Genomic DNA, 14,914 nt, shown 5'->3' with positions numbered 1-14,914 from the left:
AAAATGTTGTGCGCGGAAGAATATCTTCGGCTTGTATATCTTCGGAAAATCTGGTCATGTCACAACTGTAGTACGAGAGAAACTTAAAACAGTCAATTCTGAGTAGTACACAAGCATTTTTCTGTCAGTAGTTTTCGGGGAATTAAGCAAAATCAACCACCAAAAAAGAATCACCAAGACAATGCGAACTCTCACATAGCGGCTCGCACAAGAGAGTTTTTGAGTACTCTGAAGATCGAATTACTGGGTAATTCACCTTACAGCCCTGATTAGGCTCCAACTGATTTCTTGTTGTAGCCGAATCATCATCATCTTTAGGCACTACAGCTCTTTGAGCTTTGACCTGTTGCACGTGGGACTTCCACACAGCCCTTGCTTGCGACTTTCCAATTCCTTGTCCCAAATTGTTGATGTCCTCCTCTAGTTCGTCGGGCCATCTTGTTCTCGGTCTTTCTCTGGCTTGTACAATTTTCTTCTGCGTCCTCTTACCGTAGGGTGATTGCCTACGCGGATGATGTGGCATTAATTGTTAGAGGAAAGTTTATAGATACCCTGTATGATTTAATGCAGGGATATCTGAACGTAGTTGTTCGATGGGCAGCAGATTGCGGCTTATCGGTGAATCCTCTTAAGACGGAGCTCGTCCTTTTCACGAGGAAATATAAAATACCCAGAGCTCAACTCCCCTCGATGGGGGGCGCTCCGCTGGTGCTTTCTGACAAGGTGAAGTACCTAGGTCTAATCCTTGACAGTAAGCTGTCGTGGAAGCCCAACATTGAGGAGAGAGTAAGAAAGGCAACAATCGCCTTGTATGGGTGCAAAGGCGCAATTGGCAAAAGGTGGGGCCTCTCGCCCAGAGTTGTATTCTGGCTCTACAATGCCATAATAAAGCCAATTCTGTTATATGGAGTCACTGTCTGGTGGAACTCACTGGAGAGGACGACATCAGTTAAAAAGCTAGACAGAGTCCAGAGGTCTGCACTCATTGGAATCAGTGGGGCGCTTCGAACTACTCCTACTCTGGCGCTTAATGTAATGCTAAACGTGGTTCCTATAGACATCGCAGGCAGAATTGCCGCTGCTCGTACCGCAATCAGACTGAGGGGCTTGGGCTATAAGCTCAACCTCACATATGGGCACTCGAGCATCCTCAGAAACTTTGAGTTCATCCCCTCGTCGACGGACCAGTGTGTGCCTTCGCTAAGTCCAAGTGGAACTTTCTCCACCCATATTCCACCAAGGGAGGAGTGGACCGGGGGCAACACCTGGGGACAGGGCCTCGTTAACCTGTTCACGGATGGCTCGAAGTTGGACGGTAGGGTTGGAGGAGGGGTATTCTGCAAAGAGCTCCCCATCAAACTCAAATTCAGGCTACCGGATCACTGCAGTGTGTTCCAAGCAGAGGTGGCCGCAATTAAAGAAGCAGCTGACTGGCTACTTACTTGCGTAATAACTGTTAAGAAGGTAAATATTTACTCCGATAGCCAAGCGGCCATCAGGGCCCTAGGCTTTATTATGGTGCATTCGAAGCTAGTCAGGGAATGCCTGGTCTCACTCTCGATTGCATCAGAATTCTTTGACATAAAGATAATTTGGGTACCTGGTCACAGTGACATTGCAGGAAACTGCGAAGCCGACGAGCTGGCCAGACAGGGGACCTGTGAGGCAATATGCCCGCGAAAGGAGAGGATCGGGATCCCCTTGACAACCTGCGCTCTACTCCTGGAAGGATGGGCTATGCACCAACTCAGCGAACGCTGGGCAAGTACACGAACGTGTATGGTCGCGAAGTCCTTCTGGCCACGTTTGGATAGGAGGCGTTCGAGGGATATCCTGGGAATGACAAAATGTCATCTCTCAAATTTCGTGGGCATCATCACGGGGCACTGTCCGCGAGGTACACATGCCGTGAAACTCGGAATCACTTCGAGTCCTTTTTGCGTCAGCTACATGGAGGATGAGGTGGAATAATCTCAGCACCTGCTCCTTAGCTGCCCAGCCTTCGCGGGACTAAGATTCAAGTATCTTGGTTCTCATTTCTTTTCGGCGCCTGCTGATATAGCAGGTGTTGATAACAAAAATCTGATGAACTACATCAGCAGCATAATGAGGTTAACACAACCGCGCACTAGTCACCGTTCGTAGTCCACAAACACACACCACTCCCCCATCCCTTCCCTTCCTCCCCCCCTCTCTGTCCTTAAATGGTATCACAAAGGACGAACCAAACTATTTCGTCCAAGTGGGCCCTACTCTCTGGGCAACCATTATAACCTAACCTCTTACCGTGCTTTCTATATATATGACCCAGCTATCTGAACCGATGCGCTTTGATGAGACGTATAATATTTTCGCCAATTTCGTTTGTTCTTGAATATCAAAAATAAAATGCAAAGTTAACGTTTTTCAACGCCTGAAGAGCGGAGGTATCCACATCTGAGTGGCAAAAGTTCTTTGATAACTGGTTCAAGCGATTGCAGAAGCTTATTGACTTCCTATGAGGATATTTTGAAAAACTCATTATTATTTTACTGTTTTCATTATTTGGCATAAAATATGTATATGTAGAAGTCAACCCTCGTACTAGATGTTTTATCAACTCTCCGTTGGGCACCTTTTTTTTGATACCCTCGGTTGGACACCCGAGTCTGGCCTTTTTTCCTACTTTGGAGGATCCTTTGTAAATGGTTATGTCCATAAATCGATAGAAAATTTAATTTTAGAAACCTACCTGTAAGCTCAAGTTGTTAGCTATAATAGTAATAATTCAAAATCGAAAAAGTCTGACCAAACCCGGGTGCCCAAAGTAGAGTTAAAAAAAATATATAATTAATCAAATTGTTTAATATAAACTTTACTTTCTAAAGCAACTTTAAAAATTGTACATTGTCCAAATATTTCCAGGAAAGCGGTGTCACTGTTACAACCACTACTATAACAAGCAGTACAACATCAGTCACGAGTGGTACGGACTCATCGTCATCTGAAACGGACTCGGATTCTGATGGCTCTTCTAACGACTCAAAAAAACTCAATACACCCTATCCTTCATACAAAGTTGAGAATATCTATAAAATTGTTGTGCAAAACTTAGAAGAGTGTGTAACACGATTTCCGGAACACTACAAGTCAATCTATCGTCTGGCTTATCATTACAAAAACACATCTTTTACAAATCTTAAAAATCTGCATCGTTGCGAGGAGCTCATGCTGGGCCAATACAAAACTAGTTTAGAGAATCAAATTAACGGAGTGTTTTATGATAGAAAATGGAATAATATTTTCAATGGCATTTGGCGTATACCGTCATCGGAAATTGATCGACCTGGAAATTTCTCATCACATCTGATCAAATGTACGACTATTGTAATAGAATTACTGCTTGAAAATAAAAATCACAAATTGTTGATCGACGTGGGACTGCAACTCTATAAGACACCGGAACAAGACAAGTAAGCAAAATAAATGTATATAATCGACATTAGTCGAGAATAACTCAATACTTACTCCTACATACAAATATTTAAACAAATTATTACACTGTTTCTTAAATAAGTTACTTTTCCATTACAGACGCTACATAAAGGACTGCGAAAGAGTAAAACTTTCTCAGCAAGCCTTAAATTATTGCTCTCAGGTTATGCGGGACCTGCTGAAACAAAACATGGAGAATCGAAACGATACTGAAACATTGAATCTCTTAATCGACATTTACAAAATTCATAAGAAATGTTTAAAATATATGAATCAGAAGGAAGCGCTCTTCACCGATCTTATGATCGATGTGTATAAATTTTATATACAAAATAAAGTCGAGAATGTGCCGGAGAATCTAAATTTCTTGGATTTGGCTATTAAACTTTGCTTACACGAAATCGCATTTCGTCGCAATCAGGAGAAAGTTAACTCCAGCGAAGGCGATACGGCACCGGGCTTGTGTCAGTCAGCGCAACCATTGAACACAAAGGTAAATGATTAACCCTTCACATGCCCATGGCAGCCGGTTGGTTCTACGTGACGGAATGATACGGGATTTTGCCGACCAAGTGCTGCTCTGCCTAGCGCGCTGAACCTCACCCTTTGTCTATTAGTCCTTATGGTATGTCAAATTTTAAGGTTTATTTTTATGTTTTTTTTTTTAGGCGAGACAGGTTTATATACCTGGACTAACCATGCGTCAACGTGGAAAATCAAATTTGAACAAAAGTGCGGATAGTGGGCTTGGTGCTGAAAATTTGACTAATATGGGTGCCATGCAAGTTCCCACATCTTCCAGCGATTCCATTTGGCATCATTTACTTAGAGGGCAATTCGTAAGTATAGTAAAAACAATAGACTATATATATACAAGGTGGCGCAAAATTATTCACCCCATTGGAAGATTTTAAGAATGAGCAGCGAAAGAACTACCAAGAAAGTATTTGAAGCAAACCCTGAAGGAGCAAGAAGGGGAGGCCGGCCAAGGAAACGATGGTTGCAAGACGTAGAAGACGATATACGAAAGATGAAAATCTCACAACATAGAGCGAAAGCGAACAGTCGAGAAGATTGGAGGCGTATTGTAGTGGAGGCAATGGTCCACCCCGGACTGTAACGCCAAGATGATGATGAATGGAAGATTTATAATTCTTGTAAATGTCAATCCTATTTGACACTTGCGAACTAAATATGTACACTCGGAGATTTGCCACGGCTATTAGAAAAACTTTTTCTATGATTTGGTGTTTCATGCACGGCGATTGGAATCTGCGCACTTCCAAATGGTAGTCATGCACCAACCCATTCGGCTGATTAATTTTGCGCCATTTTGTACTTCAAGAACTTAACGATCTTAACACTAGAACTACGAAGATTTACCATATACCTATTTCAACTAACCGGTCAGTTTGACCGGTTTTTTTGTTTAACTACACAAAACAGTAAAAATTTAGAAATAAAACTAAAAATTCATAAGATAATTAAATTTTCAAGCAAAAGAAACATATTTTATTCATTTATTGTAATTACATAACATAAAAAACAAAATTACATAACATAGAGATTCTATGTACTACAATTTTTACATATTAAAAGTTTTTTAAAAGTACATTTGCCACAAACATACTTTTGGCAACGAGCACAGATATTTGCGGATTTATTCTCATTGCATAAACCTATTTGACAAGTTTTTCGTATGTTCAAATTTTCAGGACTCTTCAAGGGGTTGTTCAAGTATTCAAGTTCCGATGAGTCTTCATGCTTTCCTGAAAGTTCTTCTGCTAATTGAAACAAAAAATTTTTTCTTGATATATTTTCTCCAGTTGTTTCGTTGTACAGAATCCATGCATTTATTGCAGCTAAGTCGAGAATATTGAAGAATATTTGCAGAGGCCATCTTCGTGATCCTGACTTCACACTATACTTCCTGGCCATTTGATCGGCAACATCTACTCCGTATTTAGTATTTTTATAAAATTTTATAGTTTCAGGCATCTTTTTTTATCTTCTTCAATGCTAACTGAATTATGTATGTTTCGTACTCAGCAAAAGAACTTTTTTTGATGGCTTACTTTTATATATTGTCAAAGTGGCATTGTTTGTTCTATAAATTACAGATGAAAATCGAGGTAAACTATCTTTTTTTTGTTTCGCAAGTTTTGGCAATTCTTTTTTGTTTGCGCGAATAGTTCCAACTAAAGAAGTATCTTTCTCCAATAATTTTGAAGCTAGTGATAGGCTAGTGAAAAAATTGTCTGTCGTTACATTTCTTCCAGAATTGGTATATGGCTCCATTAATTTTAGAACTACAAATTCAGCCAACGGAACTGACGATTCCTTTGTTGCATCCTTTCCCAAATACGGGAAACCATTTATAATAAATTTACTTTTGACATCAGATGCCAACCAAAATTTTATGCCGAACTTATCAGGTTTGTTCGGCATATATTGCGTGAATTGGCATCTCGCTTTAGTTGGAAATAATTGCTCGTCGATGGTAATATTTTGTCCCGGTATGTAGCAGTTTTGACTATTTTGAATGAAAGATTCCAAACATATGACAAAAAGAATATTTCAAGAATATACAAAAAGTATTCATGGTATGACCGATCAAAATGACCGGTTCGTATATTTAGGTATAACACATAGTTAACTCTGAAAATTGGAAGCGTAAGAACAAAATAATCTATAATATTATTCTATACACAAATTTAATAAAAATCATGACATTATCGAAAAAAATGTAATTGGAATATTTAAGAGGAAATGGGAAATAAATGTTCCAACCGGTCATTTTGACCGGTTCGTAGTTTTAGTGTTAAATATAAACAAAGCAGTAGTTTGTCATAGTTTTTTATTTAGCTGAAATCTGTTGTAAGTGGAAAGCGCTAATTTCACCTCATTCGAACCTAACCTTACTTTACCTAACCTTAAATTTAATTAGCACGGAATTAATAAAATAATACGAATTTGGAAATGTTTTAGGTGCTTTCTCAAAATAACAATTATTAATAGAAAATAATTTATAAAAATGTATATGTTGTTTTGAGAAAGATAAACATGCATTTATACATCTATAACATGGAATCTTTTCGTTTCGTTTACAGCCATCATTGGACATGCAACCACTTTTGGATGCGACTAAGCCATTCATGGATAGTCAGCAACCCGATGTAAGCAAACATCTTTATAATACTTTTTTTTAGAAAAAGATTAAGCATTGCTAATCTTTACATTACTACCTTTTTTATTGTAAAATAATAATTTATTGTTATTTTCCATATATTAAATAAATAAATAATAAATAATGATATTTGTATTTTTAACCGTCTAATTTGCAGCCATTTTTAATGAAGGGAATTATAGACCAATACAAGGCCATCTTTCAATCGATGCAAAATGAGCAAATAACAAATCCTGCAATCACATCTACGCTTCCGCCAATATCCACATCTTCAATTCCAGTTCTCTCTACAATGAACAGCCTTCCGACTCTAGCACCGAATCCCATATTCCTTTCAACTGCATTGCCCATGGAGACTACAATAACACCGGCTATAACAAAAAATACTCAGGAAACTACCGCTACTCTCACTCCAATGAGTGCTGCACAAGCACTGGCCAATTACGACATAACGATTACGCCATTTTGCAACATCAATACATCAATGCCAATGAATTTACCCGTTGTTTCTACTGTAACCACCAATAGTAAACCAATAACCAGCGTCAATCCAACAGATTCAAATGTATCACAATTCATCTACAATCCAAGTCCAGCAACATCCGTATCAAATATACAGCCTACAAATTTTACTATGAGTATGAGTGGTCAAACAACGCAATATAAACCGAAAGGATCTGGAAACAAAGTGGGTAAACAGCTAAATGTCGCGCATGCTCCAATTGTAAATCCGATAGCTACATTTGGTTGCAGCGACTTGTATAATCAACAAATGCAAATATTTATGAATCTAATGCAAGATGCTAATACCTTCCAGCAGCAACCACAACAACAAAACTTTTCAATGCCATCACAACAGAAGCCACGCACTGCCACAAAACGAAAGGCTAAACAAAGTGCCCCGATCACCACCATAACTTCGAATATATTAACAAACACTGCCACTAATGTCACACAAATTCCATGCAAGCACGAGCCATTGAGTACGCCAACAACAATACTTGCTGAGAATCATCCACTTTATTGTCCCGCAATGGATGCGAATGCTGCTGCTATCAAGCAATTGACCACCATTTCGTTAGGAAGCACGGTAAGTTCGACTACTTTAACTAACCAATTACCATCAGGCGGATCAATGGCGCAAGCAGCAACATTTTCACAGCCGCAGACTTCACCGCAGACTATAGTCAGTCAACCAACAACACCAACAAAAACACTACAACAAAAATTAGCCGAACGAAAAAAAGCTAATCAACAAAATGAATCAATGAACTTACCCAATTCTAATTTAAATACGAATACGGAAGTTATAATATTAGACTGATAATAATATATAATTATGTTTAATATTAATTTACACTCATTTCAATAAAGGCTAAAGTCCTCATATATTATATTATAGGTATACATATACTTAAAAAACTAAATACAAATGTATTCGCTCTGGAGCCATTAAAAAATCTAGATTTTTATTCATATACGCTTGGATTAGTATTGTTAATAATATATGTAGCGGGTTATGTATATTAATTTATAGATATATTTTATGGTATGAATAGAAGAGCATGGCGGCTCGAACCCTCTTTTATTCGTTCATCTGCAGTAAGGAATTTATTGTAGCATCCTTGTTGCCATGGTTCGCTTCAAATACAGACTTAACAACTTCTTTATCAATATTTGGAAACATTTCGTGTATCTGCGAGTGAAAAAAATGCACATTATTACAAATTGTTTTTGTTTTCTAGAGCTCGTAACAACAGCTACACTCACCTGTTTAAATTCCTCTTCGGACAATTGTCGCGGTGCTGGCGCAACCACCGTATTGGCAACAGCTGGTTGCTGCGGTGTTACAAAAATTGGCATTGGCCTACCCGGCGGCACCATCAGCATTTGTGCAGCTCCACCCATACTTGGGTACATGTATGGCTGCATCGGCCGATTGGAAAAGCTCAAAACTATGTCAATGGCACCTTCAAGGCCCTCACCTTGTTTGCCACTTAGTGGATACCATTCTTCATGCGTTTCGCCACGCATTACACTCTGTGGAATTTTAATTTCACACCATGCAATCAATTCGTCCATTTTAAAACTACACTCATCGTATATTTCAATGAATATTGTATTAACCCCCGCCGCCAATTGACTTTGAATTACTCGATTCCAGTGTGGATGCTTGCCTCCGTTTGGATCTGTTTGCGTTTCGTATACGTAATGGCCGACACGTATACGCACATAAGGGTCCATGCGGGTAAGCCCGTAGTTGCGTGCCAATTTTGCCTGTGCACAAGTTATGCTTAAACGACCGACATAATTTGGTGCCTGTTAAAAGCATTTAATGAATTACCAAATTACTAATTAAAAAATATTATAATAATAAATGATTTTCAAATGATAGTACTCACTACGTATTGTGGGTATATTTGTTGTTGATATACTGCGGCCGCTGCCTGACAATCTGCAGCTACTTGGGCATCAACGCCGCTATTAATCCGTAGAAAATCATTGGGTAGTGGGCCTAGCATAGCCTAATGAGAAAAATACAGATTTTTAATTAATTCATAGTCAATGGCGATGTAAATATAGTTCAGTTACAATAAATATATACATCAGTTTCAAACTATAAACAAGAGTTTTAGAAATCCGAAGTATTTTCATCGAAATTGCAAACTCGTGAATCAGAAGTTTTAGAAAAATTTTGGGTACGTAAAACAAATGTTGTGCATTCGTGTTCAGAGAGAGAATTTTGAACTACCTCAAATTTACACTTTATTATATTATATTAAAATTTAACCCTCTGTTGGGCACCCGAGTCTGGCCAGACTTTTTCGACTTTGGACGTGAATTTAACATATTTCTATTATAGCTAACGTCTTGAGCTTCCAGATAGCTGTCTAAAATTTAATTTTCTATCGATTTATGGATACAACCTTTTAAAAAGGATGCTCGAACACGACGAAAAAAGGCCAGACGCGGGTGCCCAACCGAAGATGATAAAAAAGGTGTCCAACGGAGTGTTAGAGGGCCACAATATTGCGTCTCATTTTTTTTTTTTTTTATCTGATTATAACATGTGAAATTTTTATAAATATTATTAACTATCAAAGGGTGTATATTTAGAGATACGAAGCAATGTGTGTAGATTAGCTGTAACTTTTTCGCATCAATTAGCACTCATAAAGTGCATAGAGTGATATTAGTTTGCTTATTAAATTATTATTAACATAATTCCTAATTTGCGTCATTTGAATACTAAAGCAATTATTGAATACGAAACAGAGCTGACCGCTCGGCTGGCAATGAGGCCCTTTCGAATGTCATCAAAAAGGTTCTAATAGAAAACATCTGCTGTATGCCCCTGGACTTAAGAATTGGATTATTATTATTAATCGGTATCAAACACTATGACTTACTAAAAAGTGCAAAGAATATTCCACAGTATGTACTTCTTTTTCACGAAATAGTTTTTGGTGTAACAAACAAACACATCCTTAAAACTTGTAGCTAATATTGCCGCTCCTACAGCTTAGTACATACTTTCGTGGGTAAGAAAAACAATTTTTGTTGTTGCTATTAGATAAAACATGACCCATACATTTTTACTTGATTACCGGATGAAATCCGGAGTTATCGACAACAGTTCATTGTTAAGTAAATAGCAACAAGATTAAACTCACTAAGGGGTATATGGAAAACGTAAGTATTAAGTAGGCAAAATCGCTGTTTATCTAAAAGGTTACTGAGCCAATTAGCTGCACTAGACATATCCAAATAAATCTAGCTGATTGATTAGAATTGAACCAAATAGAAAACATAAGTGCACACACACACGTACTTTCATAAATGGTTTTTAAAGATTTGCTAACTTGTTGAACTCACCTTTCGCCAACGACTTGAACGAGACTCGATCTCAGCATTTGCCATTTTTGATCTTTGGAATAGTTGAACCTAATACGAATCAAAACAACTACAATTTTATTCCGATACGTCGAATTAAACTCTTCAGTACTGATGTTAAAGTAATATCTTTGCAAAATTATGAATCATTAACCTGACATAGGGTGATTTAAACTAAAATGTGACTTAATATTATTTTCAGATTTTATACACTCTGTATTTACATCAGCTGTTGCCGGTGATAACAACACTCTATGCTCTATTCATTCACATATGTTACTAATTTGTACCTTGAATAGGTTGTATTAGGTAAGATAGGTAAACATGCCGTTGTCGGAAATTGTGAGTGGATTATCAACGAATCCATATTTTGGAGCTGGCTTCGGTCTATTCGGCATAGGCGCTGGGGCTGCAATTTTACGGAAAGGCGCCCAAGGTGCTTTAGTTCTATTCCGGCGACATATGATGATCACATTGGAGGTGCCATGCCGTGATAAGTCATATCAATGGCTGTTGCAATGGATTACCGTAAGAGGAGCAAAGGAAACGCAACATCTGAGCGTGGAGACTTCTTTCATACAAAAAGAAACTGGCCAAATACGCACAAAGTATGATTTTATTCCTAGTATTGGGAAACATTTAATGCGCTACAAAGGCATTTGGATTCAGGTGGAGCGAACGCGGGAGCAACAAACGTTGGACTTACATATGGGTGTGCCTTGGGAGAGTGTTACATTAACAGCATTTGGTCGTAATAAACAATTGTATTTCGATATCTTGGAGGAAGCACGCATGCTGGCACTGGAAGCTACCGAAGGAAAAACTCTGATGTACACAGCTATGGGTTCAGAATGGCGGCAATTTGGGCACCCGCGTCGCAGACGTCCGCTCTCATCTGTTGTACTCGAGAAAGGTGTTGCGGAGCGAATCGTTACAGATTGTAAAGAATTTATAGGCAACTCTCAGTGGTATATTGATCGTGGTATACCTTATCGTCGAGGCTATTTGCTGTACGGACCACCGGGTTGTGGAAAATCCAGCTTTATCACTGCTCTAGCGGGAGAACTGGAATATGGTATTTGTTTACTCAATTTGTCCGAACGTGGTCTAACCGATGACAGGCTAAACCATCTATTAAACGTCGCACCCGAACAATCTATTATACTATTGGAGGATGTAGATGCCGCTTTTACATCGCGCGAAGACGTCAAGAAACAGGCGGCAGCTTTCGAAGGACTTAATCGTATAACTTTTAGCGGTTTACTCAACTGTCTAGATGGTGTTGCCTCAACAGAAGCACGAATTGTTTTCATGACAACAAATTACTTGGATCGTTTAGATCCTGCACTGATACGACCCGGTCGTGTTGATGTTAAGGAATACGTTGGCTATTGCGATGCACATCAGCTAGAGGAAATGTTTCTACGCTTCTATGGCAGACAAGAAAAATTTCCACAAAAAGTAGCGAAAGAGTTTGCACAATGTGTGTTGGCTGATGGTCGAAATGCAAGTCCTGCACAAGTACAGGGCTATTTCATGCGTCATAAGACTGCCACATCGACGAAGGTGCTCGAACATACCGCTGAAATATGGGAGGGTAGCTTGTCTACAGCATTACCAAAAGAACCACTTGCGGTGCAAGCAAACGCTGCGTAGTTAATAATTAATTACTCGCAATATGAAACAAATATACCATTGTAGAGTGCGTATTTACATATGTATGTATGTTTTTAAATTAGTAACTTAAAATTACTTCCGTTAATTTATTAATAAAAATAACTAATTTCAGTTTTTACGCATAAAACGTTATGTACTCCATATTTTTTTATTTTATCTTAGTGATAAAATTTGATTATTTCTTAAAACTTATTTACAAAAAAACTCTGAAGAGATATAGGCAAAATGTATGGATCGTTTCTTGTTACTACAACTACTTTTTTACATTACTATGATTTGAGATTAAGTATCTGTCATGTTTGTGTCTGCGTGTCTTCCACGTCGGCGACTTCTTTATTAACAGGACTTTCAGTGCATTCTTGTACTTTTGTACGAATATCCGAGCGACACATAGGGCAAAACTTTAATTGTTCGGTACAAGTCACACAAAATCCCCTGCGGATGTAGTAACAAAAAGGTTAATGTATATCAAGTAGGAAAGTTATTCAACTAATTTAAGTTTACCTATGTGAGCATGGCTCCAACCTCATCGTAGCCTTCTTATCGAAACAAAGTGTGCATGAGTCATCGCGCACACTTACTTTTCGTAGCATGTCTAGATAAATATGCCGCGGCAAAATAATCTGTAAAGAATTCAAAGCGATTACTAAATAAATAAACAAATTTGGCAAATTGTAAACTAAATTTAAGATATGCAGATATGCTCATTATATAATGGTTCTTAACTACAACAAAAAAGAGTGGCATAACCGAAACAAATTTGGTTAGATAAGAAATACAAAATATAACAAAAAAATCTTATTTATGCTGTTCTTACAGCTTTTTTTCGATACATGAAAATTGTAAATCTTACTTTGTCGCTTGAACAAAGTATTCCACTGTCATTAAAATTGTGAAAATCTCTTTGTGGTGGATATCGAAAGGGTTCCAGTCCAAAATTAAATCTACATTGTTGAAACGACATAAAACTTGCTGCAGCGAAAAATCCTTCCCTAAAATATAAATATGTTATCTATTTTATATTGGACGCAAAAATGCTAATGAAGCTACTTACTTAACGCTATTGAATATATGTCTATAAGGATCTGTCGAAACCCCATCCAGCGTAAAAACTACTTCCCACTTTTCTAGATCCAATAGGCAACCAAGAACCGAGCCACTTTTCCAAGTTGGTAAACTGTGTGGTATGGACTTGGCATTGTGCCATATTAGGCTGCGACAACCGTCGAATCCGATAGAAAATTTATCATCACCTATTCCATACCCATCGTCACTTAAAAAACTTGACTCTTTAGTAGCCCAGCCGATTTGCATTACACCAGGTGTGATCATTAGGACTTCATAATACCAACAGCCACTGGTTATCTGAAAATAATTATAATATAATTTAACGTTCAAAGTAAACTCCAATAACTTAGTAGCGTTTTACCTGGAATGTGCAACGCACACTTTCAAATGTGTAAGCGTCACTTCGCGCTTCTAATCCATCTGGCGATATCTTTAAATATTCACTAACATCCTTCTTATTAAGCATGGCGTTAACATTTGTTACATCTGTAGTCTCGTAGGAATACTTGCGCCCACTTACCGGAACTGTAGTGAAGTAAAGTTTTCCATAAAAAAAACTCTATTGTATTGGTATTCTATAATGAACACTTACAGTAGTTATCTAAACACCAGCAAGCGCAAAACCCTATTTGTCGTAGCAGGAAATTAGATGATAATACATGTTTTTCCAGGGACACCAGTGGACTTTGTTTCACTTCTTGCAACGATTTCTGTTGGTATAAAATTTTTCTTGGTTGAATTTTTTTTTTAATAAAGCTTTGTGAAACTTACCTGTATTGTTACTTTATTCTCACTGGTTTGTGCAAATTTTTCGAGTGCGATGAGTGAAAGAAGTTTTATGTTGGGTTCGATGTCTTCATTTAAATTACTAATCAGGTACTTCAACATGGAATTATTAAGTAATGCAATACTGCTAGGACCTGCTAATTTTTCTGCCAAGCAGCCAAGTATGACACATAGATTGCGTTCTTTGCGAAGATTACTCTTTAAACCATACTTTGGAGCAACCATTTCTCCGACTTTTAATACAGACTCTTTCGTGGGCAGTGGACTATCATCGAGAAGCAGAGCTATAACACTCGGTCCCATGGGATGTTCAACCGGAACTACACGCATCAATGACCGTACAAGTTCAATCCAACCAGCTGGCTTCTCTGTTATCATATGGAGCATTAATATTGAGCTGGGCGGTTCCGGCTCACTAAAATGTTAAAGATCACTTAATTGAAAACTAGTATTTATTGTAAATACGTACTTGTCAATTATTGTACTAATCACATCTAAAGTTTCGCGAACTAATTTGTCAACAGTATCCGAAAGCGTTTTCAATGTGGCATTTGTCTGCAGCGCTTCCGGACTGCGATATGAGTTTCTGAGGGAGCCCCTTGAATGCCGATGAGTACGGTCAACGCCATTATCATTGTCTTCTTCATTTTCGTTTTTATCTTTACACAGACAAGAGCCCATTATTTACAATGAAAGCTTTTAGATATGCATCCATCGAAACATTGATATAAAAAGCAAATACGTTGGCGTAGTTTTATTTTCAATTGATTAGAAAACAAAATGCAATGAAACCACAGATGCAAGAAAAACAAAGACTGTCCCATCGAT

General features: G+C 38.0%; 4 protein-coding genes across 6 annotated transcripts in view; 2 read left to right on the top strand and 2 right to left on the bottom strand.

Annotated features, from left to right (window-relative positions):
- The window catches only part of LOC129246891 (calcineurin-binding protein cabin-1-like), a 30,636-nt gene extending 22,635 nt beyond the window's left edge, over positions 1-8,001 (top strand). Inside the window, exons 18-23 of one of the 3 annotated variants that reach the window (XM_054885606.1) lie at positions 2,905-3,452; positions 3,574-3,967; positions 4,143-4,313; positions 6,585-6,650; positions 6,819-7,349; positions 7,482-8,001. In XM_054885606.1, the coding sequence (XP_054741581.1) occupies positions 2,905-3,452; positions 3,574-3,967; positions 4,143-4,313; positions 6,585-6,650; positions 6,819-7,349; positions 7,482-7,985 (2,214 nt within the window). In that variant the 3' untranslated portion in view covers positions 7,986-8,001. Of the gene's footprint in view, positions 1-2,904; positions 3,453-3,573; positions 3,968-4,142; positions 4,314-6,584; positions 6,651-6,818 lie in introns of all 3 variants that reach the window. The other 2 variants (XM_054885605.1, XM_054885604.1) reach the window with 2 other exon arrangements.
- A 108-nt stretch (positions 8,002-8,109) lies between these two features.
- On the bottom strand, positions 8,110-10,698 carry LOC129246893 (toll-interacting protein-like). The gene is made up of 4 exons (XM_054885607.1): positions 10,538-10,698; positions 9,064-9,186; positions 8,432-8,980; positions 8,110-8,357 (listed from the first exon to the last, which is right to left on the bottom strand). Exons 1-4 carry the CDS (start codon positions 10,580-10,582, stop codon positions 8,247-8,249), a joined length of 828 nt encoding a protein of 275 aa, XP_054741582.1. The 5' UTR covers positions 10,583-10,698; the 3' UTR covers positions 8,110-8,246.
- A 151-nt stretch (positions 10,699-10,849) lies between these two features.
- On the top strand, positions 10,850-12,364 carry LOC129248116 (mitochondrial chaperone BCS1). Its single transcript, XM_054887554.1, has one exon. The coding sequence runs from the start codon at positions 10,880-10,882 to the stop codon at positions 12,209-12,211; it is 1,332 nt and encodes a 443-aa protein (XP_054743529.1). The 5' UTR covers positions 10,850-10,879; the 3' UTR covers positions 12,212-12,364.
- A 50-nt stretch (positions 12,365-12,414) lies between these two features.
- LOC129248115 (RING finger and SPRY domain-containing protein 1-like) lies at positions 12,415-14,906 on the bottom strand. Its single transcript, XM_054887552.1, has 8 exons — positions 14,556-14,906; positions 14,072-14,501; positions 13,893-14,010; positions 13,662-13,825; positions 13,287-13,597; positions 13,086-13,224; positions 12,737-12,855; positions 12,415-12,667 (listed from the first exon to the last, which is right to left on the bottom strand). Exons 1-8 carry the CDS (start codon positions 14,765-14,767, stop codon positions 12,526-12,528), a joined length of 1,635 nt encoding a protein of 544 aa, XP_054743527.1. The 5' UTR covers positions 14,768-14,906; the 3' UTR covers positions 12,415-12,525.
- Between the last annotated feature and the right edge of the window lie 8 nt (positions 14,907-14,914).

This window comes from Anastrepha obliqua, chromosome 5, assembly GCF_027943255.1.
Source record: "Anastrepha obliqua isolate idAnaObli1 chromosome 5, idAnaObli1_1.0, whole genome shotgun sequence".
NCBI lineage: Eukaryota > Metazoa > Arthropoda > Insecta > Diptera > Tephritidae > Anastrepha > Anastrepha obliqua.
Note: the sequence above shows the minus strand (reverse complement) of the source record. Positions and strands in the feature narration are given on the sequence as shown.